The 23,067-nt window shown below is 42.4% G+C and overlaps 1 protein-coding gene across 1 annotated transcript in view; it reads right to left on the bottom strand.

The window, feature by feature from the left end:
- The window catches only part of DNAH11 (dynein axonemal heavy chain 11), a 268,017-nt gene that overhangs the window by 190,942 nt on the left and 54,008 nt on the right, over positions 1 to 23,067 (bottom strand). The window contains 9 exon segments of the mRNA XM_044293255.1: positions 395 to 619; positions 1,373 to 1,495; positions 1,591 to 1,713; positions 3,049 to 3,207; positions 5,726 to 5,809; positions 11,061 to 11,219; positions 13,780 to 13,866; positions 13,959 to 14,075; positions 15,047 to 15,269. Coding sequence (XP_044149190.1) covers positions 395 to 619; positions 1,373 to 1,495; positions 1,591 to 1,713; positions 3,049 to 3,207; positions 5,726 to 5,809; positions 11,061 to 11,219; positions 13,780 to 13,866; positions 13,959 to 14,075; positions 15,047 to 15,269 — 1,300 coding nt within the window.

Here is a 23,067-nt window from a genome sequence, read left to right as displayed (position 1 = left end):
CAGGAGTCCAGCTAAATCCTGGCAGGGCACAACTGTACACAGAGTACGGATCTGCTGTGCCAGAATTAAGCCAAGCTTGAGGGGGGCACAGGCAGGAGCAGCGATCTGTGCACCAGCCTGTGCAGCGTTCTCCGCGGCAACCAGTTAAATCCGTACACCAGTATAGCGCTGACAAGCCAGCACTGTAGGAAAATGATGATTTTAAGAAGCAGTAAAATCCAAGATTATGGGGTCCTTTTTTGAGATGGAAAACTGTATAATTGATTAATAAAGTACATTACAAAAATCATTTTTAGGCTATTTAAAACAGTTGAAAAGAAAATGGTAAAAATATTTAGTTACTCTTTAATCTTTCCAGAATGTGATGTTTTTTTTAGAAGGCAGAAGGAATTACTTTAAAGTCGGCATCCACTCCATCAAAGCGCTTCGCATCTTCTGGAAGCTGGTTTCTGATGTCTTCTGAACCAATAAAGATGCTTTCTAGATGAGACCAAGTACGCTGGACTTCCATCCAAATGTAAATCACCGAATCAGCCAGGTTCAGACGTTTCTGCCAACTGGACACTTGTTCGATAAAATATTCAACATATTTGCTTTGCATAATTGCCTGTAACTGCACCTAAACAATGTACAAAGACAGGGTCAAAGATGAACCAAAAAAAAGTGACAGAGAGGCCTCTTTCACAAGAACGATACAGATGGTGTCAGGATCTGTTCAGGGAAAAACGGATGTTTTTGCAAGCAAGTTCAATCAGTTTTGTCTGCGACTGTGTTCGTGGTTTTTCTGCATAGATCAGTTGTGATGTGTTTTTCGCGTGCGCAAATAAAAACTGAAGAATAACAATGTACATCTCCTAGAAACCATCAGTGAAAAACACATTGCATCTAGATTACAGCTGAAAAAACACAATATAGAACATGCTGCGTTTTTTCCTGAACGCAGAGATTAAAAACGACACTCCTGTGCACAGACCCACTGAAAAGAATGGGTCAGGGTTCAGTCTGGATGTTAAGCGTTTACTACGCTTGCTTGTGTGAACCACTGTAACCTCCACTAATCACAAGAATGGGGACCCCATATCCCTTGTAGGCTTCTGCAATGAACGGAGCGGCCGGTCGGGTATACACGCAACCCCTCTATTCATTTCTGGAGACAGCCATGTACAACGCACAGCTATCTCTGGAACTGCCATAGAAATAAATGGAGTGGCTGCTCAAATACCTGGTCGGCTACTCCGTTCATTCGGGGGGCTCCACTGGGTAGGGGGCCCCCTTTCTCATGATCAGTGGGGCTCGCAGCGCTGGGACCCCCACTCATCTAATAGACTTCATATAACCAGAATTCCCCTTTAATTCTCTTGTCAATACTAACCTGGTTACTGTCCAAAGTCTCAAATAGCTGCTCGTCGGTTTTTATCAGGGGTGTTCCTGTACGGTGATGCTTTTCATAGGAAAACTCCAGAGCAGTCCAGGTCTGGCTTATCTCTGTAAGTATCTAACGTATGACAAGAATGGTAATTGTTAACCATGTTTTTGGCGAATTATCGAGCGGAGCGTTTCTTTGAACAAAATGTGTTGCTTTTCACTTACTTTCTCAGTTCCCATTTCTTTCACAGCTTTGTCTACAATGTTCCTCACTTCATCTTCCACCTTATGCAGCTGCAGTGCAAGTAGGTCGGATAGTGTGGTTTGCTCGGTCATTGTAAATTGGACCTAGCAGGACAAAATCATTAATCTATTAAGTAATCAATACGCATATATAGGCTAGTAAAACAAGCGAGCATTCAAGAAACCACTATCTATACAGCCAGTAAATGTACATTCTTACACCTCTATTTTAACCTGCGTCTACAGTATATGGGCGATGTGCTGCATCTCATGCTGTATAAATGATTGGATCAGCCAGCATTTGTTCATCTCTTGGCATCACTGACCTGGCCCTTCCACAATTCCGGAATATCCTCCACTTTGTGCCACTTCTGTGTTATTTATTTTTTAGGAGGAATAACAGAGTAGTGTCATTGCAGACTTTTTAAGCGAACAGATTTTAAAATCATTAGTTCATGGGGAATACGATTATATATTAAAGCAGACCGTTCAGGTGAGTTAACGGGTCCTCTTTAATTGCTGACCCAGGAGTCACAATGTAGCACAAAAGTTTTGAAGATGGTGACACCCGTCAGTAAATCAAAGTGTTAGGCTGAGTTCACACGGGCGAGTTTTCCGCACGGGTGCAATGCGGGAGGTGAACGCATTGTACCCGCACTGAATCCGGACCCATTCATTTCTATGGGGCTGTGCACATGAGCTGTGATTTTCATGCATCACTTATGCGTTGCGTGAAAATCGCAGCATGCTCCTCTTTGTGCGTTTATCACACAACGCAGGCCCCATAGAAGTGAATGGGGCTGAGTGAAAATCACAAGCATCCGCAATCAAGTGCGGATGCGGTGCGATTTTCACGCATGGTTGCTAAGATGACAGTCTATTCACTGTATTATTTTCCCTTATAACATGGTTATAAGGGAAAACAATAGCATTATTTAATACAGAATGCTTAGTAGGTGGTGAATTGAGGGTTAAAAAAAATAATAATTATTAACTCACCTTCTCCTCTTGATCGCGTAGCTGCCGGTCTCTCCTTACTTCTTTAATCATGAGCTGCCGGCTAAAGGACCTGTGGTGACGTCAGATCACATGATCTAATCATATGATCCATCATTGTATGATGCCATATGATGCCTATCTGCACTGTGCCAGCAATCAGCCCGCCAAGAGAATACTTTATAAATAGTTTGATCACTAGTTGCACAGACAACCTAGCCTAATGACCCGCACATTTATGGGGTTTTTTCATCTTAGGTTTTGAGACGTTTGTATGGTGCCATGTAAAATAATTTTTGTGTGAGACTTAAAGGCATACTTAACTCTTAAACATGGTGCACCCCAAATACATGTATCTATGCCATGTGTGGCATTTAAGAATTAATGCCTCTGCACTCTATAAAACTAGAAATCTAGAAATTCTCATGACAGAAAAAAACTGACCTTCGTTGCAATCATTAGCTGGTGCCAATGTCGTTCCCTAATTGCTGGGTTTTGTAGGTCCGTGACTGCTCGTAAAGATGTGATGAGGTTTTTCACAGCCATATCCAAGCCGACATATGCATCCCATGAACGAGCCTGCTTATCTAAGGACAGGAGCTCCTACAAAAATAGATGGAGGAAGCATAATTGAAAATGTACACAGTTAACAATACAATGGTTACCAATTCCAAGTAGGTCCTTAAAAGAAGTCTGAAATTTCATTTAACCCTTTCACCCCCAGAGTCGTTTTCGGGTTTTCGTTTTTCATTTAACTTTAACTTTTTTTACTCCGTTCACATAGCCATATAAGGGCTCGAGTTTTGCGGGCAGGTTGTACTTTCTAATGGCACCATTTTATATTGCATACTAGACATTAAGCCCATATCAATAACGAGCGCTAGAACAGTAGTGCATAAACATTAGTAGGAACAGTCTATATTAAATGGCAAGGGAACTTGACCACAGTGACTGGTGGCCGAGACTGGCGGCTGTGGCTGAGACTGCTGGCACTGACTGGTGCCTGTTTTTTGTGATGTAAGGTGATAAAAAAAAATGGCTTTTTTTTTATTTTTATTTTTTTACGCCGTTTACCAGACGGGTTGGATCACATACTATTTTTATAAAGCAGGTTATGACGGACACAGTGATGCCTAATATGTGCTTTTTTTTTTTCATTTTAGTTTACACAATAAAAGCATTTTTGAAAAAAATAAATCCTGTTTTTGTGTTTCCATTTTCTGAAAGACATATTCTTTTTTATTTTTTGGGCGATTGTCTTAGGTAGGTTTTCATTTTTTGCAAGATGATATGACGGTTTGATTGGTACCATTATGGGGCACATATGGCTTTTTGATTGCTTGGTATGAAACTTTTTGTGATGTAAGGTGATAAAAAAATAAAAATTTGGGCACTTTTATTTTTTTAAGGTGTTCCCCAGATGGGTTGGATCACATGATATATTTATAGAGCAGGTCGTTACATACATGACGATACCTAATATGTGCATTTTTTAAACTTTATTTTATTCAATAAAAGCATGTTTGAAAAAAAAAATAAGTTTTTGTGTCTCAATTTTCTGAAAGCTATACTTTTTTGGGGGAGTACGATTGGCTTATTTAGGGGCTCATTTTTAGTGGGATAAGGTCACGGTTTAATTGGTGCTAATTTTGGATACATATGAGTTTTTTTATCACTTTTTATACAATTTTTTGGGAAGTGCGGTTGGCAAAATTGCAATTCCATCATAGTTTCTTATTTTTTTTATGGTGTTCACCATGCGGTAATAGTAACATGATCCTTTTATAGATCAAGTCCTTATGGATGCGGCGATACCAAACATGTTTAGTGTTTTTTTTTTTACATTTTTAACCAATTATGTGTGGATATAGGAGGTTTTTTTTTGTTAGTTTTTTTACGTTTTTGGGGGGTTCTTGAAGATCCAGTGGGTCTGATGGCTTACAATACACTGCAGTACACTGTCTAGTGTGCTGCAGTGTATTGAACTCACACTAAGCCTGATCAGGTTTAGATCAGGCATTTTGGGTAACAGCAATGCCTATGATGTTTATTTTTTAATGTTTATTATTATTATTATTATTATTATTATTATGGAGAAAAAGGGTGATTTGAATTTTTATATATATATTTGTTTGTACTGTATTAACATTGCAGTCTATGGGAGATTTAATACATTTCTTTGAAGCCCTAGCAATGTATTCCTGTGCTAGCCTCGAGCATTGCTAAAGTTAAAGGCAACCTGATCTCGGTTGATATAATCCATTTAAAGGAGTATTCCAGTCATGTCAAGTTATACCCTATACACAGGATGGGCGATAACTATTAGATCAGTGGGAGTCCTACCGCTTGGACCTCCAGCAATCACAGGAATGGGGACCCCTTACCCTGTGGAGCCCCCGAAATGATTGGAGCATAAATGTATGATCCCTGATTTGCCTGGGTGAATGGACCAGAGGTGTGCATGTATGACCACAGCTCGATTTATGGGACTGTGAAAGGAGTTGTGGTTGCGCTGTTGCACTGTCCCTGCCTTTACACAGGGGACTCGAGAATTAGTATTCCTGTGGAAATCCATGCACTGCTTAATGTAATGCCACATAACACTGCAGCCTTTCTGCATGACCAAAACATCACTCTAAGGCTTGTGCGGCCGTTCCGTGCATTGGGGTACGGGCAACATCAGTGCAGCGGGCCGGACCCATTCAACTTGAACGGGTCCGTGGCGCGAAAAAATATGACATGTCATGGAAAGAAACACCACAGAAGCACTCCGTAGTGATTCTGGTGTTGCGTTCCGCATCTCCGGAATTGCGGACCCATTCAAGTGAATGGGTCCGCATCTGTGATGCGGGGTGCACACGGCCGGTGGGCGTGGATTGCCGACCAGTCGTTTGCGTGCCGCAATACGGCCACAGACGTCCAACGGCCATGTGCATGAGGCCTAAAAAGGTGATCTGTGGAAAAAGACAATCAACCTAGCACTAAACCAAAACCAACAAAATTACCAGCAAATTGCTGTCAATCACACATATTCATTTTCTAGCTTAATAATTTGGAATAGCGTGGTGCAGAACAATATTTAAAGCAAAGCATTTCATAAAGTGACAGCTGTGGAACTTGCCTTTGAAAACCTTCTTAGTTCAACGTCCATCTGTTCCACATTAATCTGCCTCCACTGGGTTTTAACCCAATCAGCAATACAGCTCTGTAAAAGGAATATAAGGTACAGTAAATTCAAAAGTGCCAATAAATGTATGGAAACACGTTTCAGACTTGCGGACCCATTCACTCCTATGGTGCAGTACGATGTGCTGCCCGGACACTGAATTGCGGATCCGCACTTCCGGGTCCGCACTTCCGTTCCGCAAAAAAAATAGAACATGTTCTATTCTTGTCCGCAATTGCGGACAGGAACAGGCATATTCTATTAGTGCCGGCAATGTGCGGTCCGCAAAATGTGAAACGCACATTGCCGCTTTGTGTGTTTTGCAGATCCGCGGATCCGTAAAACATGTTGCAGACATGTGAATGGAGCCTTAAAGAGAATCTGTCACGAGGAAATTCATTGCTAAATCCCACACAGATTTATCTGGCTCAAAGGGAAACTGGCTTAGTTGTCCAGAGCAACCAATCAGATTCCACCTTTCATTTTACAGAGCTTCTTTGGAAAATGAAAGGAGCAATCTCATTGTTCACTACCTTGTAGGGATACCTCAGCTGAATGTAATGATATCCCTTGGTGATCTGTTGCTTCATTCTGCAGAAACAGTACTTTTAATCCATATGCAAATGAGAATTTAGGTGCACCAAAGGCGGGCCCAAGCACTCTTTGCTCCTCCTGCTTCTTCTACCAGCCCTTCTCTCTGTCAATGCCAGGTTCCTGCATAGCCATCTCTCCTGGCCCTGTCAATCAAGAGGCAGGGGCGACCCAAGGAAGCAGGAGGAGCAAGGGTGCACAGAATGGCTAGGGCCAGCCCTCGCTGCACTTAACTGCTCATTTGCATAGAGACTAAATAACTTTTTCTCCAGAGAGAAACAACAGATCGCTATGCAAAATATACGATTATACAAATTAACCCTACAAGAAATTGTTAGGCTTATTCTTCAAATAACCAAAATTCTAAACTCCAGCACTCCTTAAAACCTCCAAGTATAATTCACATTATAATATCACAATTGCAAATTCAGTGAAAATATTTTGAATCTGTTTGCAAATTAATTTCATAAGGAGACCTAGTATCCAGATTATAGGGGTTGTCCCATCTCAACATTTATGGAATATACCTAGGATCTGAGAAGTGTCAGATAGGCGCGGCTCCCACCTCCGAGACCCGCTCTTATTTCCATGAAGGGGCCCCTGAAGTGAAGTAGAGCACACGACAGGTGTGTCATTCTCTCCATTCACTTCTATGGGACTTCTAAAAATAGCCAAAGTTCCCATCGCGGTAAATGAAGGGTGGCTGCACATGAGCGGCTGCTTCTCCTGTTCTGAAGATAGGAGAAGGTCTCAGAGGTGGGACCCACACCTATGTGGCATTTGTGGTATAACCTAGCGATATGCCAGAAATATTGAAATGTGACAACCACTTTAAATCCAGAAAGTCTCTGTTACGTGGCTTATATTGCCAAATGTCCCCTGGCCAGGGTTTGGACACTTTCTCCAGCCCTCACCTGAAGGGTGTCTAATTTACCAAGCATGTACGGCCTAAAAATGCTTAAGGATATATTGCGTGTGCCAGGACTATAAGGATACAGCCACATGCTCAGGATATATATATCAATCAATGAAAAACAGAGCAGCACTCCAGTAAGGTGAAAAAAGGAAAGCTGTTTATTCACCCAGTGGTGACGCAACGTTTCGGCTCCAACATGAAGCCTTTCTCAAGCGGCTTGCTGCTCTGTTTTTCATTGATATTATCCTGGGACCAGGGGCGTACATAGAAATCATTGGGCCCCATAGCAAAAATCTGAATTGGGCCCCCTAAATCCACCCATTACCCACACCTGGTCCCTCCCACCTCCTGCCCTGGCCACTCCCCCACCACACCCCCATTTGCCAATTCCACCCCATTTGGAATTGTTTGCCCGCTTACCACTACATTGTATGCCATATTAAAGTACAACTTGTTCTGCAAAAAATAAGCCGTCATGCAGCTATGTGAATGGAAAAATAAAAAAGTTATGGCTCAAGGAAGATAGGGAAGAAAAATGAAAATGAAAAAAATGAAAAAACCTCTGGTATCCTAAGGGTTAAAGGGGTTATCTAACCCCTATTATGCCTCCCAAAATGCCCGGGCACCGCATACAGATAATACTTATGCCTAGTGGGGGGTGCAGCCAATAGTAGGTAGTGTCGGAAATTAGCATCCCTAGTGTCACCCGCTATAGGAGGCTCGTTCCCATCGTGGCCTGCTATTGACTGCCCCCCACGTCGCTGGATGTTTTCATCCATGCGACAGTTTGGATGCAGTGGCAGCTAGGCGGGCAACAGAAGCGATGCGGGTATGTAAGGTGCCCGGGCATTTTGGGGGGCATTATAGGTGTTGGATAACCACCTTAAACGCCTTGCTGCTGATGCCACCAATCATATCCCCTCCCTTCCTGCAAGCTAACTGATGTGTTGGGGGGGGGGGGCCCTGTAGGCTCAGAGGACTAAGGAGTACGGGGGGGGGGGGGGGGGGGGGGGGGGGTAAAGGGGGGATACGACACGGATACAAAATACGGTGGTGGGCATGAGGCCTTAGTATGGCTGTAATATTCAGTCACACTATGCGGTAGTAATTTGCCTGTTCTCAAATGTGGAAAAACTGGCTCTAGGTCTCACTTATCTGAGCAATGTGTTAGTGGAGGGAGAGGGGGGGCGGTCTAGAGGAATGGCCAAAATCTAACACAGCATACACTTGCATCTTAATTTCCATTTAATTCCTTTTTCAGAAAAATTTGTGAATAGATGTAAAAACTGCACCTATGAAGCTCGCGTAGCACGGATAAAAGACCCGGACACGGTCATACCAAAGTTTCCAAAAAATTGTTGTTAAGTCCAGCTTCCCATAAAAGAAGTTCTTTATTGATATGGAATAAAATCCTGACATCAATTACATGTACAGTGTGTACAGTCTACGCGTCTCGGACCCCAAACATTTGGATCCTTCCTCATGACATGAAGAAGGATCCAAATGTTTGGGGTCTGAGACACGTAGACTGTACACACTGTACATGTAATTGATGTCAGGATTTTATTCCATATCAATAAAGAACTTCTGTTATGGGAAGCTGGACTTAACAACAATTTTTTCTGAAAAATGTACAAAAAAAAACACTTTCCTATACTCACACACATAATAAAACATGGCGTGTAAGGGGCTTAAAGGGGTATTCCAGTGATAAATTATACCCTATTCATTGGACAGGCGATAACTGCTGGGAATGGTGTGGTCACTGATCACCAGAATAGGGTGGGGGATTAGCATGTACCCTGCAGCTAAATTCAAAGTCACCAGGACCCACATCCGGGACAATTTATTACTGGAATACCCCTTTAAGTTCAGCAAACCTCTGGGCCATGCATCTGAAGCATAAGCATACAGACTGGAGGGTGGTGGGCTGCAGGTGTCCGTGTAACACAATGCCAGTGGGCAAACACACATCTTTGGCATAGGTCTGCACTACAGAAGACTATAGTTACACTACAGTGTATGGCTGGATGCTTCCTTCTGTACACAGCGACATCCCTGAGGTAGTGACAACGCTTAGTGTGAACAAGGAATGGCCAGATATACTAGTTTCTGTTCAAATACGGCATGCAATATCCCAGAGATGTGCCCAAAGGCTTTCATAGCTATATGTGCCCAGTCAACAGGGCAGGGCCAGTTCTCCCCTGTGTACAGCCCCCTCGCCCAGACAACACTTCCTCCTATAAGCCCAACACACAGGCATACCTCTAGAACAGCCCAGCTGTCAGTCTCCCGACACCCCCTCATCATATGCAGGCTTATTCTGCAAGGCACTGTCATGATAGATGCGGCTCATCGTGACAACGACTCACCGCGCTCAGGCCGGAAATAGACAGCGGTCAGATACTGGAGGGAGCAGGGTCAGGAAGTGGCCGGGGCAGGGGCGTACATAAAAATAGTAGGGGGCGGGGCCATGCCGATTGCGGAAGAATAGCTGGCTCATAAAAGCAGAGCAGCCGCATAGCGCTATAGGCTGCCATGAGTGGGCGGGGCCAAATAGTGTGGGCGGGGCCTTCTCTGCGCTCCGGGCCCCCCAGTGGCGCGGGCCCCATAGCAATGGCGTGGTCTGCCTCTATGGGCGGTACGCCACTGCCTGGGACGCTATTCCCACTGGAGCTTGCACCCAATCGCCAATATATTCCAAGGTTGGTGCTGCCATTCATTATATTTTTTATATAATTATACACACACACACACATATATATATATATATATATATATATATTTTTTTTTTTTTTTCAAACAAGATAGAGATATGGTATGGTGCACACATAGGATGAAGCTTGGGATGTATCACATGATACTGACATAATGTTTGTGTACCCTCTTTCTGCTTTGAAGCTTTGTTTCCTTTTTTCTAATGCTTTCTGTCTCTTATGTAATTTTGTAAAATAAATATAATAAAACAAATAAAGTGAGTTGATTTGTCTTGGACCATTTATTCCTCTGCATTAAAAAATAAAATATGCCTTTTTTAGCTATAAACCAAGTAGAATATAATGGGAGTATACAGCGGCCGATTGGCAATAGACCTTACAGGGAAATTCCCCAGTCAGCCAATGCTCAGCGGGCCGCCTGAGCACTCCTCACATCCGGCCAGTAGAAGTTTTTGGGGATGTATTTTGTGATGGACTGGTATTTGGCTCTGTTGGGGTGGTATAATGTGCCCCAATATGGTATTGCTGGTCATGTCTACTTGTGTTCGCCCTGCTTTCCATCAATTTGGACCCGACTCCAAAACAGGGCCACTTTTAGTATTTTTTTTACAGGGCCACTTTAAGTTCCCAGTCCGCCTCTGGGAATATACAACATCAACAGGCTACCTTATACAATACAGCAGTCTACCCATTATGAAAATGTATGCTTGTGCTGTGCCCATGTAAACTGTAGCATCCAGAAATGGCTGTATCCATAGACACACAAGCGAGTTCAATGTGAGAAACTCGCTGCGTGTGGCAGTGAGAGTTCCCGTTCTGACCTCTGCTCTTCTGACAGTATCGCACAGCGTTATAATGATTTCTAAGGCTGTGTGTCCCTGTGAGACCTGAAATCTTCATTATGTCAGTGTAATTCCATAGATTCCAAGTCTCTCAGGGTCAGATGGCCTGTTAGAACAGGACCTCACACTGCCACACGCAACAAGTTTCTTGCATTGAACTCGCTCATGTGTGTCTGGCCTAAGAAACATTGTAATGCTCAGACACTGCATTGGGAAATCCGTACCTGAACGTTATATATAATGTCCCACAATTCCTTAAGCAATTTTATTTCCTCGCGGCATTTCTTCATTTGCTTATAATCAGGAACAGCTACTTCAAAGAGATCAGCGGATTCTTGTATCTGTTCCACTTCTAGCTCTAAGGCACGCAGGTCTTGGTTGGCCTATGAGAGAAAGACAGATAAATGAAGTCCTTTCACCACACCAATGGTTTTCCTTGTCTAACACACCATTTACATGGGTTGATGAACAGGGCAATGATCAGAAACAAACTGTTTGTTCCTGATCATTGCCCCATTTTTCAGTGGCACTAGAGCAGCATTTTACACGCAGCATCAGCAAAACGTTTTTATTAAAACCGGTGTCAATATTGGCTTATAATGTGGGATGTTTGGGCTGCTACTTGAGGCTCTTGAGGGGTCCATGGCTGCCCAAACATGGTATGCAAGCTAGGTATTATCAAGGCAATTACTGAGAATCGTGGCAAAACCGCAATAGAACTGCTTTGTACAATGGGTCCGGGCCTAAAGACTTAAAGATTGTACTTTATCTCAGCTTTGCCACCACTTGTGGCTTTAAACTTGACACAGGCACTTGCTGAAGGACCTTCAGATGGTCACATGACCTCTGACGGTTTTCAAGCTACATGACAGAGCAGCAAGGAGGAGCAGATGGGTAAGTGTATAGGGTCTGGTGTCTGTTATTAGGGGGTTCTTTATTTAGGGTTCCAGTTTGAACATCTGTATTTACTGAAAAGGTCTGGGACTGTATTTAGAGGATCTGCTTTAGGCGTCTGTCATTATTTAAGGGGTCTTGTTTGGGGATCTGCATTTATTTCAGGGTGTGGTCTTCGTCTGTATTCAGAAAACCTGCTTTGTGGTTCTATATTAGGTTAGGGGGTCTGTCCTGGGTCTGTGTTTATTTAGGCGGTCTGGCCAGAGGTCTATTTTTGGGTCTTTATTTGTTAAGGGGGAGTCTGGTCTGCGACTGTAAGGGTAGATCCATACGGGGCATATACACAGTGCGGAGAAAATCTGCTGCATTTTAGGGTACGTCTATACAGGTCATAAAATAAATCTGCTGCGGATTTTGCTGTAGAATCAAAGGCAAAATCTGCACGAAATAAATGGCTGCACGTTTGATGCAGATTTCCCCGTCTGCATTGCAAAGAGTGAAATCCATGGCAGAAATTGGAATGATGAGGATTTCAAATCAGCTTTTCTGCTGCGACTTTTGCCACATATGTGCACCCGAATCCACAGGTTCCACATGCAACTCATGGGGCTTTTGCCTCAGATTCCTTGTGGATTCTTTTGCAGATATGTGGAAAAAGCCAGGTGGCAGTGGAGAAGGGGTGAGGAGCAAGTTTTGGGAACAGCCCAGGCATTATGGCCATTAGAAACACTGGCCTTAAAGAGAATCTGTCACCAGTTTTCTGCTGCCCTCACTTTTAAATCCTAAGGCCCCTTTCACACGGGCGAGTTTTCCACGCAGGTGCGATGCGTGAGGTGAACGCATTGCACCCACACTGAATCCGAACCCATTCATTTCTATGGGGCTGTGTACATGAGCAGTGATTTTAACGCATCATTTGTCCGTGAAAATCGCAGCATGCTCTATATTGTGCGCACTGCAGGCCCCATAGAAGTGAAAGGGGCTGCGTGAAAATCGCAAGCATCCGCAAGCAAGTGCGGATGCGGTGCGATTTTCATGCATGGTTGCTAGGATGAAAGTCTATTCACTGTATTATTTTCCCTTATCACATTGTTATAATACAGAATGCTTAGGAGAAGGTCAATTGAGGGTTAAAAAATAAAATTTAACTCACCTCCTCCAATTGATCGTGTAGCTGCCAGTCTCCTGTTCTTTTTTCAGGACCTGTCAAAGGACCTGTGGTCACATCACTGTGCTCATCACATGATACACGATGGACCATGTGATGAGCTCAGTGACGTCACCACAGGTCCTTTGACAGGTTCTGAAGAAAGAACAGGAGACTGGCAGCTACGCGATCAATTGGAGGAGGCGAGTTAATTTTTATTTTTTAACCCTCAATTGACCTTCTACTAAGCATTCTGTATTAAAGAATGCTATTATTTTCCCTTATAACCATGTGATAAGGGAAAATAATAAAACGCTTTGCATTGAAACGCTTGGCACTTGCGGGGAAAATCATGCATGTTCCCGCAACGCACCCCCAACGCCCGTGTGCCTAACAGCTCCAGCGCATGCTGAACGAGTACCCATATTTATGAGCTCACTGCTTTCCCTGCCCACTGCTCACGGTCTCTGATTCACAGTTTTGTCCCACATTAATCAGCAGCAGGTGGGCCAACCATGAGCTCATGAATATGGGGGCTCGTTCGGAAAGCACTGGAGCTGTTTAGCACAAGGTTTTGGCAAAACGGCTGGGTCAATAAGGAAAGTGACCCAGCATTTTGCTAAGGGGACCTGTCACTAGTTTATGTTGCTCTTTATTATTTATTTTATTGCTTTTATGCACTTTACGCACTTATGTAGCGCTTTACAGACATTAGCATCAAGCTGTCCCCAATGGGGCTCACAATCTTCCCTATCAGTATGTCTTTGGAGTGTGGGAGGAAACCAGAGTACCCGGAGGAAACCTTGCCCTTGTAACAGATTCTCTTTAATAAATCCCTCCCATTCCCTTTAATATCTAAAGTGCGGCATTAGCAACAGTTGTTGACGGCTTATTTTACATACCTTATCCAGAAGAATATATGGATTCTGAGAATTGTACGAGAATGGAGTTTCCAGGCAAAACATCTCCCTGAAATTATTCTGTTTCAACTGGGGGGGGGGAAAAAAAAATCATAAGGAATATAGAATATGTCTATGATATGAACTGTAAAATACATAAAGTAATCTAGAACTTTACTTACATCAAAAGCAACACATCTTTTCCTGACAACAGAAACCTCTGCTATCTGCAGAGGAGACAGGTCATGTTTCACAGTAACTGCTGTTTTTTTGGTGTTGTTCCATTTTTCTGGTAGCTCCTACAGAAGGTAATGTAAAAAAAGGAGCAAAAACGCATTTTAAGACTACATGGCAAGACTTTGTTAAAGTTCATTTTTTTGTTCTGCCACAGAATTTACTATATATGAGGCACAAAGAGGTAATTGTCCACCTATTAATTTTGGAGACAGTGCCCACGATATAGATGAAAGATGTATATAGAATTTCAAGTCAGAGTACTGAAAATAAAAAGAAGGTCCATACAGGTCCTAGGATGGACCTATTATGGTCCATCTCTTTATAGAGATGCCATAAGTTGCCCATAAATAGAGATGAGCCAAATTTGTTCACGCTTCATTTACTGGTAAAAGGTGAATTGCGTTATGGACCATAACGCAATTCAATGACGGAATGCATAACGGAATGCCTTTAGAGGCATTTCATTATTCATTCCATCATAATAGAAGTCTATGGGCTGCAAAATGGATCCGTCCGTTTCCGTTATGCAGGGGAGTCCAAAGTAAAGGAAGCGTGAACGAATTTCTAAATATGAAATTTGCTCATCTCTACCTATAACCTTCAATGTAAAAAATAAAATAAAATAAATATACAGTGGATTATTCTAATTTGAGGGATGCCTCTAGGGTGGTATGCACAATTCCATACAGCAGAATATACCAACACTCTTTTGGCCTCTGGTCAGTACATGGGGTCCTATGGATATGATGACATATGCGCAGGGAGCGTTGTGAATGTAGCCTAAACTGTGGAGACTCTCAGCACATTTTGGAGAACAGAAAGTAATGACGGGTTAATAAACTGTAAGTGCATGTAAGTAGCTGGATTTTTCCATATTTGTATTAAAAAATTTCACTGTACAAATGCTACATTAAGTTCTAATGAGAAGATCGCTGGGTTCTATCCAGTCAGTGATTTAACTTATTCATGGTAATTTCCGTGACTGTGGGAAGAAGGCATAGGAAGTCACAGCACAAAATTCTAGAAGAGTTACCTCCAGCTGTGTGTAAATCTGATCTGGCAGTTTTTGTCCATAACTTTCTAACAAGGCAATGGTCTGTTTGATGGGTTCAAAAAGCTCATCAGTTGCTGCTTGTCTGTCTCTCACGGCCAGAATGTGCTCCATAACGCCAACAAGTGCAGCATAGTTTCCTTCGGGCACTTTCTGCTGAAGACCAGAATCTGTCACTATAATAAATTCCTCCAGGTCAGACAAACTATGAAAATACAAAACAAGTTTGTGTGTTACAAATAAAAATTAAAATTGTAATGGTCACTGTAGTTTTAGGCAATGTTGCATAAATCTATAGTATGGGTGACTATAAGAAACTATGTAATATATCTTAGAAGAAAAAAATATTTCTAGTGTTTCCAGTTGTTTCTTTCCACCGACTCCCTTTTCTAAGCTAACTTTCTCTCTTAAATTCATGAGAAATCTGTTTAGATTAAATCATCCCATTGAAATCTATGGAGAGTGCAGAGGGAAGGAGAAAGCGTACAGAGCCCAGACATCACTGGAATCATTCAGCACATTTGGCAGCTAATAGTAAGTTTTCTATCTCACCCCGACTGCTTTATTCACATCTTTACTGTTCACTATTTCTCCATAATGTCCTGTATGCAGCTTCTGACTGAATCTGAGTGAGAGAGAGTCTAAGGTTGTATTACACCGGAAGATTTTCTGATACACGATCGCTAATGAGCATTCGTAGCAACGTTCGTTAACGATCAACTGGCAGTGTAATACTTTTGAACAAGTCCATTAACTAGTTCAGGACCGGGCCATTTACCCCCTCTTCCTGACCAGGTGCATTGCTAGTTTTTAGTACATGCATCTTTGAAAGTCATAACCTTTTTTTTACCGTTCGATCATGTAAATAATTATTGTGCCTTTTTTGCATAAATGATCTGTGCTGCTTGCATTTACCTCAAGTGAAGATAAGTGACTTTCTCGACAGTTATTTAAAGGAAATGTGTCACCAAAAACTGTATCTGCAAGTTAAAACCAGATAGTGACACATATCCTTTTTTTTTCTAATCTGTTTTAATTTTCTTATTGCAGATTTTCTTATTCTATTTTCTGAAAATAATTATGGGGGCGGTCATCTTGCCTGAGCTGTTCTTAACAGCCATTAGAAAGCATCACAATCCTCTGGAGGGGACCTCATTGACTTCTATGGGAGAGTTTTGCTTGGTCATTTTACAAGCAACGAGTAGATATGTTTTGACAATCACCTATTGTGAATGGTGGATTCTGTCTTATCTATACACAGAGCTGATATCATTACAGCAGGATTAGAATGACATATAAGCAGATTATTGCAGTAAAGTGAAGTGGCACCTATTATTAGGCATAGTGGCCAGTGCAAAAACTGCTATATTTTATGGGTTTTGTTTGAATATCGATATTGACATGAAAATGTAAAATATTATAATTTTTTATTTTATTTTTAAACACTAAAACGTTTAAACAATAGGTCACTATCTGATGACACCTCCCGTTTAACTGACTTGCTCAAAAGTGTTTGGAAAACATGATTTGTTGGACTGTTTATTAGTACACAACAATAAAAACAAAGTGTGACTCGGACCTGTATTACCACCTGCTCCAGTAGTGTATACACCCTTACGAAGTTCCTATAGTGCCTACTGTAAGGGCGCATAATCTGCTTTCTTCTATGGACGAACATGATAAGCAGCTAGTCTCATCCTCCAGCTCAGGGCATGCTAAGGAGAAAACTGCTCTGTTCACATTTTTTCCAACTCTGTCAGTTGTCTTTGACAGCAGGAGCAGCGTATGCCACAATGCTATTCTCATCACCAAAAATACTGCAAACCCGTCAATGAGATCCTTCAGGTTTAGGGCTCATGCACACGAACGTAGTTTTTTTCTGTCTATTCCGTCTTTTTATTTTTGTGGCCTGTATGCGGAACTATTCATATCAACTGGTCCGCAAAAAAAGGGTAAAGGAGTCTGTGTGCATTCAGTTTCTGTATGTGCCCATTGCCATTGCCCAAAAAAGACAAAACATAACCTATTCTTGTTTTCTTTTGTTACAATGGATCCGCAAAAAACAAAACAAACGCAATACGTTTTTTAAGGACCGTAAAATACATACGTTTGTGTGCATAAGCCCTTAATTTGGGATCTATTTGAAAATAATTCTGCCATATTGGTCATGGCTCTGATGACACTAACAGAAGCAGAGCCCAATTTACATTGTACCAATTAAAATAGACAAGGAAAGATTTTATAGCACAAAATAGTTTCATTGTTTTAGACAAACAGATTACAAAAAACCGACTATTATTAACACAAATGTCACATACACTTGTTTTAATAATGTTTCTGTGAGTCTTTTTTCCAAACAACTGACTTCAATAGGAAAATGGGAAAAAAAAACATACAACCAGCATATATTAAAATCAGATCAGTGATATGAGATCGAGGTTTGGCCGAGATCACACAACCTTTGCTCCTTCTCCACTCTCACAGCATGCTGTGTCACAGGAACAATGAGAGGGAGAAACTGCAGCTTCATCTCCCTCCTTCCTATCATTTACTGTTTAAAACAAGATAAAATGTTTGATTACTGAAGATGTTTTAAAGGGGTTGTCCGGTTTCCAATATTGATGACCTGTTCTAAAGATAGGTCATCAATTCCAGATTGGCAGGGCTCTAACTCCTAGCACCTGCGCCGATCAGCTGTTTGAAGAGACTGCAGCGGTTGTATGAGCACTGCATTCTCTTCAATGTTAACTTGCTTGTCGCTGACAGTGCAGTGGAGAGCAGTGTAATTACAGCTCCTCCGGCCCGTTCAAGTGAAAGGGACAGAGGAGCTTTTATTACACTGCTCACGCTGCAATGCCGATGGCGAGCAGGTAAACAGTGAAGAGAATGCAATGTTCAAAAGAGCTCATAAGAGCTGTGGTCTCTTCAAACAGCTGAATGGCAGGGGTGCTGGAAGTCAGACCCCTGCCAATCTGATATTGATGACCTATGCTGAGGACAGGTCATCAATATTGGAAACCAGACAACCCCTTTAACATTTTAGGCAAATAAGACATACAGGATGTTACAAGGTGAGTTAGATGTCACCTTCCCTTAGAGACAAATCTGTCACACGGTCTTGAACAATAATTCATGGTTAGCTGACAAGACACAGATTTAAAGGGGTTGTGTTGCCAATAAAATCCTCAGGATAGGTCATCAATATCTGATTGGTGAGGGTCCGCGTCCTGGCACCCCCCGACAATCAGATGTTTGAAGAGGAGGCCAAGCTCGTACGAACACTGCTTCCACTTCAACATTACACAGTGCGTTGTCTCACTTGCAGCGGCAGCGCAGTGTAATTACAAGTACTTGTTCCATTCACTTAAAAAGGAACAAACACTTGTAATTACACTGTGCCTCTGAGACTTCCGAGATGATAGGCAGTGTAATCTTGAAGAAGTAGTGCTCGTATAAGCACCTCCTCTACAAACACCTGATCGGAGGAGGTGCCCAGAATCAGACCCCCAACGATCAGATATTGATGTTGATGACCTATCCAGAAGCTAGGTCATCAATATTACTGGTTGCACAACCTCTTTAACCACTTAAGGACCACAGGTTTATACCCCCCTAGTGACCAGGCCCTTTTTTACAAATCGGCACTCCACAACTTTAGCGGTTTATTGCTCGGTCATTCAACTTACCACCCAAATGAATTTTACCTCCTTTTCTTCTCACTAACAGAGCTTTCATTGGGTGGTATTTCATTGCTGCTGACATTTTTACTTTTTTTGTTATTAATCGAAATGTAACGATTTTTTTGCAAAAAAATGACATTTTTCACTTTCAGTTGTAAAATTTTGCAAAAAAAAACAAACAACATCCATATATACATTTTTCACTAAATTTATTGTTCTACATGTCTTTGATAAAAAAAAAATGTTTGGGTAAAATTTATAGCGTTTACAAACTATGGTACAAAAATGTGAATTTCCGCTTTTTGAAGCAGCTCTGACTTTCTGAGCACCTGTCATGTTTCCTGAGGTTCTACAATGCCCAGACAGTAGAAAAACCCCACAAATGACCCCATTTCGGAAAGTAGACACCCTAAGGTATTCGCTGATGGGCATAGTGAGTTCATAGAACTTTTTATTTTTTGTCACAAGTTAGCAGAAAATGATGATTTTTTTTTTCTTACAAAGTCTCATATTCCACTAACTTGTGACAAAAAATAAAAACTTCCATGAACTCACTATGCCCATCACAAAATACCTTGGGGTGTCTTCTTTCCAAAATGGGGTCACTTGTGGGGTAGTTATACTGCCCTGGCAATTTAGGGGCCCAGATGTGTGAGAAGAAGTTTGAAATCAAAATCTGTAAAAAATGACCGGTGAAATCCGAAAGGTGCACTTTGGAATGTGGGTCCCTTTGCCCACCTAGGCTGCAAAAAAGTGTCACACATCTGGTATAGCCGTACTCAGGAGAAGTTGGGGAATGTGTTTTGGGGTGTCATTTTACATATACCCATGCTGGGTGAGAGAAATATCTTGGCAAAAGACAACATTTCCCATTTTTTTATACAAAGTTGGCATTTGACCAAGATATTTATCTCACCCAGCATGGGTATATGTAAAATGACACCCCAAAACACATTCCCCAACTTCTCCTGAGTACGGCGATACCACATGTGTGACACTTTTTTGCAGCCAAGGTGGGCAAAGGGACACACATTCCAAAGAGCACCTTTCGGATTTCACTGGTCATTTTTTACAGATTTTGATTGCAAACTACTTCTCACGCATATGGGCCCCTAACATGCCAGGGCAGTATAACTACCCCACAAGTGACCCCATTTTGGAAAGAAGACACCCCAAGGTATTCCGTGAGGGGCATGGCGAGTTCCTAGAATTTTTTATTTTTTGTCATAAGTTAGCGGAAAATGATGATTTTCTTTGATTTTTTTTTATTTCCTTACAAAGTCTCATATTCCACTAACTTGCGACAAAAAATAAAAAATTCTAGGAACTCGCCATGCCCCTCACGGAATACCTTGGGGTGTCTTCTTTCCAAAATGGGGTCACTTGTGGGGTAGTTATACTGCCCTGGCATGTTAGGGGCCCATATGCGAGAGAAGTAGTTTGCAATCAAAATCTGTAAAAAATGACCGGTGAAATCCGAAAGGTGCTCTTTGGAATATGTGCCCCTTTGCCCACCTTGGCTGCAAAAAAGTGTCTCACATCTGGTATCGCCGTACTCAGGAGAAGTTGGGGAATGTGTTTTGGGGTGTCATTTTACATATACCCATGCTGGGTGAGAGAAATATCTTGGCAAAAGACAACATTTCCCATTTTTTTATACAAAGTTGGCATTTGACCAAGATATTTATCTCACCCAGCATGGGTATATGTAAAATGACACCCCAAAACACATTCCCCAACTTCTCCTGAGTACAGCGATACCACATGTGTGACACTTTTTTGCAGCCTAGATGCGCAAAGGTGCCCAAATTTCTTTTAGGAGGGCATTTTTAGACATTTGGATCCCAGACTTCTTCTCACGCTTTAGGGCCCCTAAAAAGCCAGGGCAGTATAAATACCCCACATGTGACCCCATTTTGGAAAGAAGACACCCCAAGGTATTCAATGAGGGGCCTGGCGAGTTCATAAAAAAAATTTTTTGGGCATAAGTTAGCGGAAATTTTTTTTTTATTATTTTTTTTTCTCACTAAGTCTCAATTTCCGCTAACTTGGGTCAAAAATTTAAAACTTTCATGGACTCAATATGCCCCTCAGCGAATACCTTGGGGTGTCTTCTTTCCAAAATGGGGTCATTTGTGGGGTGTTTGTACTGCCCTGGCATTTGAGGGTCTCCGCAATCATTACATGTATGGCCAGCATTAGGAGTTTCTGCTATTCTCCTTATATTGAGCATACAGGTAATGAGATTTTTTTTTCCGTTCAGCCTCTGGGCTGAAAGAAAAAAATGAACGGCACAGATTTCTTCATTCGCATCGATCAATGTGGATAAAAAAAATCTTTGCCCCCAAAAAAAAAAAAGGAGGGGAAAGGCGTCTGCCAGGACATAGGAGCTCCGCCCAACATCCATACCCACTTAGCTCGTATGCCCTGGCAAACCAGATTTCTCCATTCACATCAATCGATGTGGATGAATAAATCATTGCCGGGATTTTTTATATTTTTTTTTACATACAAAGTGTTTGCCAAAGCATATGAACACCGCCTCCTCCTCAGCTCATATGCCTTGCCAACGTATCTTTTACTGCAGAGGAGAAATCTCGTCTTGCAGCGCCGCATACACTGACTTTTGTGTAATCTGACAGCAGTGCAATGCTTCTGTCAGAATGCACATCAGTGCTGCAGCTGCTTGATTGCTTGGTCCACCTAGAAGGTAAAAAAAAAAAAACAGGCCGCAACGCAATAAATTTATTAACATTAACTTTAGAGAACATTAACTTTTATAAACTTTTGAAACAGAACAATAACTTTTTTGCTTACCGGTGATTTTTTTTTTACCTTTATTGGACAAACCTCTCCTTCCCCATGGAACAATGTGCAAAGCGCAAATCGCCCAAACATGTGGCGAAGTGCATTATGCACTTTGTCCCAGGTGAAAGGAGAGGTTTGTGGCAGCTCTGTGTGAAAGGGCCCTAGGACCCCTGTATGCCTGTCCTGTGTACGCAATCCCTATGCTAATAGTGTACCTGAGTGTGGAACTTGCGGAAACTGGTCAGGACAGTCAGGACAAAAAAAGGTGGTGTCACGCCTTATTCCACCCCTGCTACAGACACAACATCTTTTTCTTGGGGAACGTTGAGTTGGGGTACCAGGATAGACAGACGGGAAGTGTCTGCCATGTAGCCGGCTCACTACATCAGGGCCTTGGGGCACGGACCCTCCTGGATACAGGATTTCCAAAATGATCTCTTCCTGGAATTTTAGGAAGGATCCTGTTCTCCCAGCCTTACTGTAGAGAACAAAACTATTGTACATCGCCAATTGGATCAAATAAACAGACACCTTCTTATACCAGCGTCTGGTTCTGCGGGAAAACTAAATAGGGAGCCAACATCTGGTCATTGAAGTCCACCCCTCCCATGTGAAGGTTATAGTCGTGGACAGAGAGGGGTTTCACAATGACACCAGTTGCCCTTTCAATTTGTACAGTCGTGTCTGCGTGAATGGTGGACAGAAGGTAAACGTCCCTCTTGTCCCTCCACTTCACCGCGAGCAGTTCTTGGTCACACAAGGCAGCCCTCTCCCCCCGTGCAAGTCGGGTACTAACGAGCTGTTGGGGGAAGCCCCGGCGACTAGGTCGCGCGGTACCACAGCATTGAATTCCGACTATATGCAAGTGCCGAAAGAGGGCCACGCTTGAGTAAAAATTGTCCACGTATAAGTGGTACCCCTTGTGGAATAAGGGTGACACCAAGTCCCAGACAATCTTGCCACTGCTCCCCAGGTAGTCAGGACATCCGACCGGCTCCAGTTTTGAGTCTTTTCCCTCATAGACCCTAAAATGATATGTATAGCCTGTGGCCCTTTCACAGAGCTTATACAGTTTGACCCCATACCGGGCGCGCTTGCTGGGGATGTACTGTTTTATGCCAAGGCGCCCGGTAAGATGTACTAGGGACTCGTCTATGCAGATGTTTTGATTAGGGGTATACGCATCTGCAAATCTGGATGACAAATGGTCTATGAGGGGCCGAATTTTGTGGAGCCGATCATAAGCAGGGTGGCCTCTTGGATGACAGGTGCTATTGTCAGCGAAATGCATAAAGCACATGATGACCTCAAAACGTGCCCTAGACATTGCAGCAGAGAACATGGGCATGTAATGTATTGGGTCTTTAGACCAATATGACCGCAATACATTTTTTTTAGTTAGACCCATGCTGAGGATAAGGCCCAAAAATTTTTTTAACTCGGAAACGGTGACTGGTTTCCACCGGAAAGGCTGGGCATAGTAGCTTTCCGGATTGGCGGCAATAAACTGTGTGG

The sequence above is a fragment of the Bufo gargarizans genome, chromosome 5 (genome assembly GCF_014858855.1).
Source record: "Bufo gargarizans isolate SCDJY-AF-19 chromosome 5, ASM1485885v1, whole genome shotgun sequence".
Classification (NCBI taxonomy): domain Eukaryota; kingdom Metazoa; phylum Chordata; class Amphibia; order Anura; family Bufonidae; genus Bufo; species Bufo gargarizans.
Note: the sequence above shows the minus strand (reverse complement) of the source record. Positions and strands in the feature narration are given on the sequence as shown.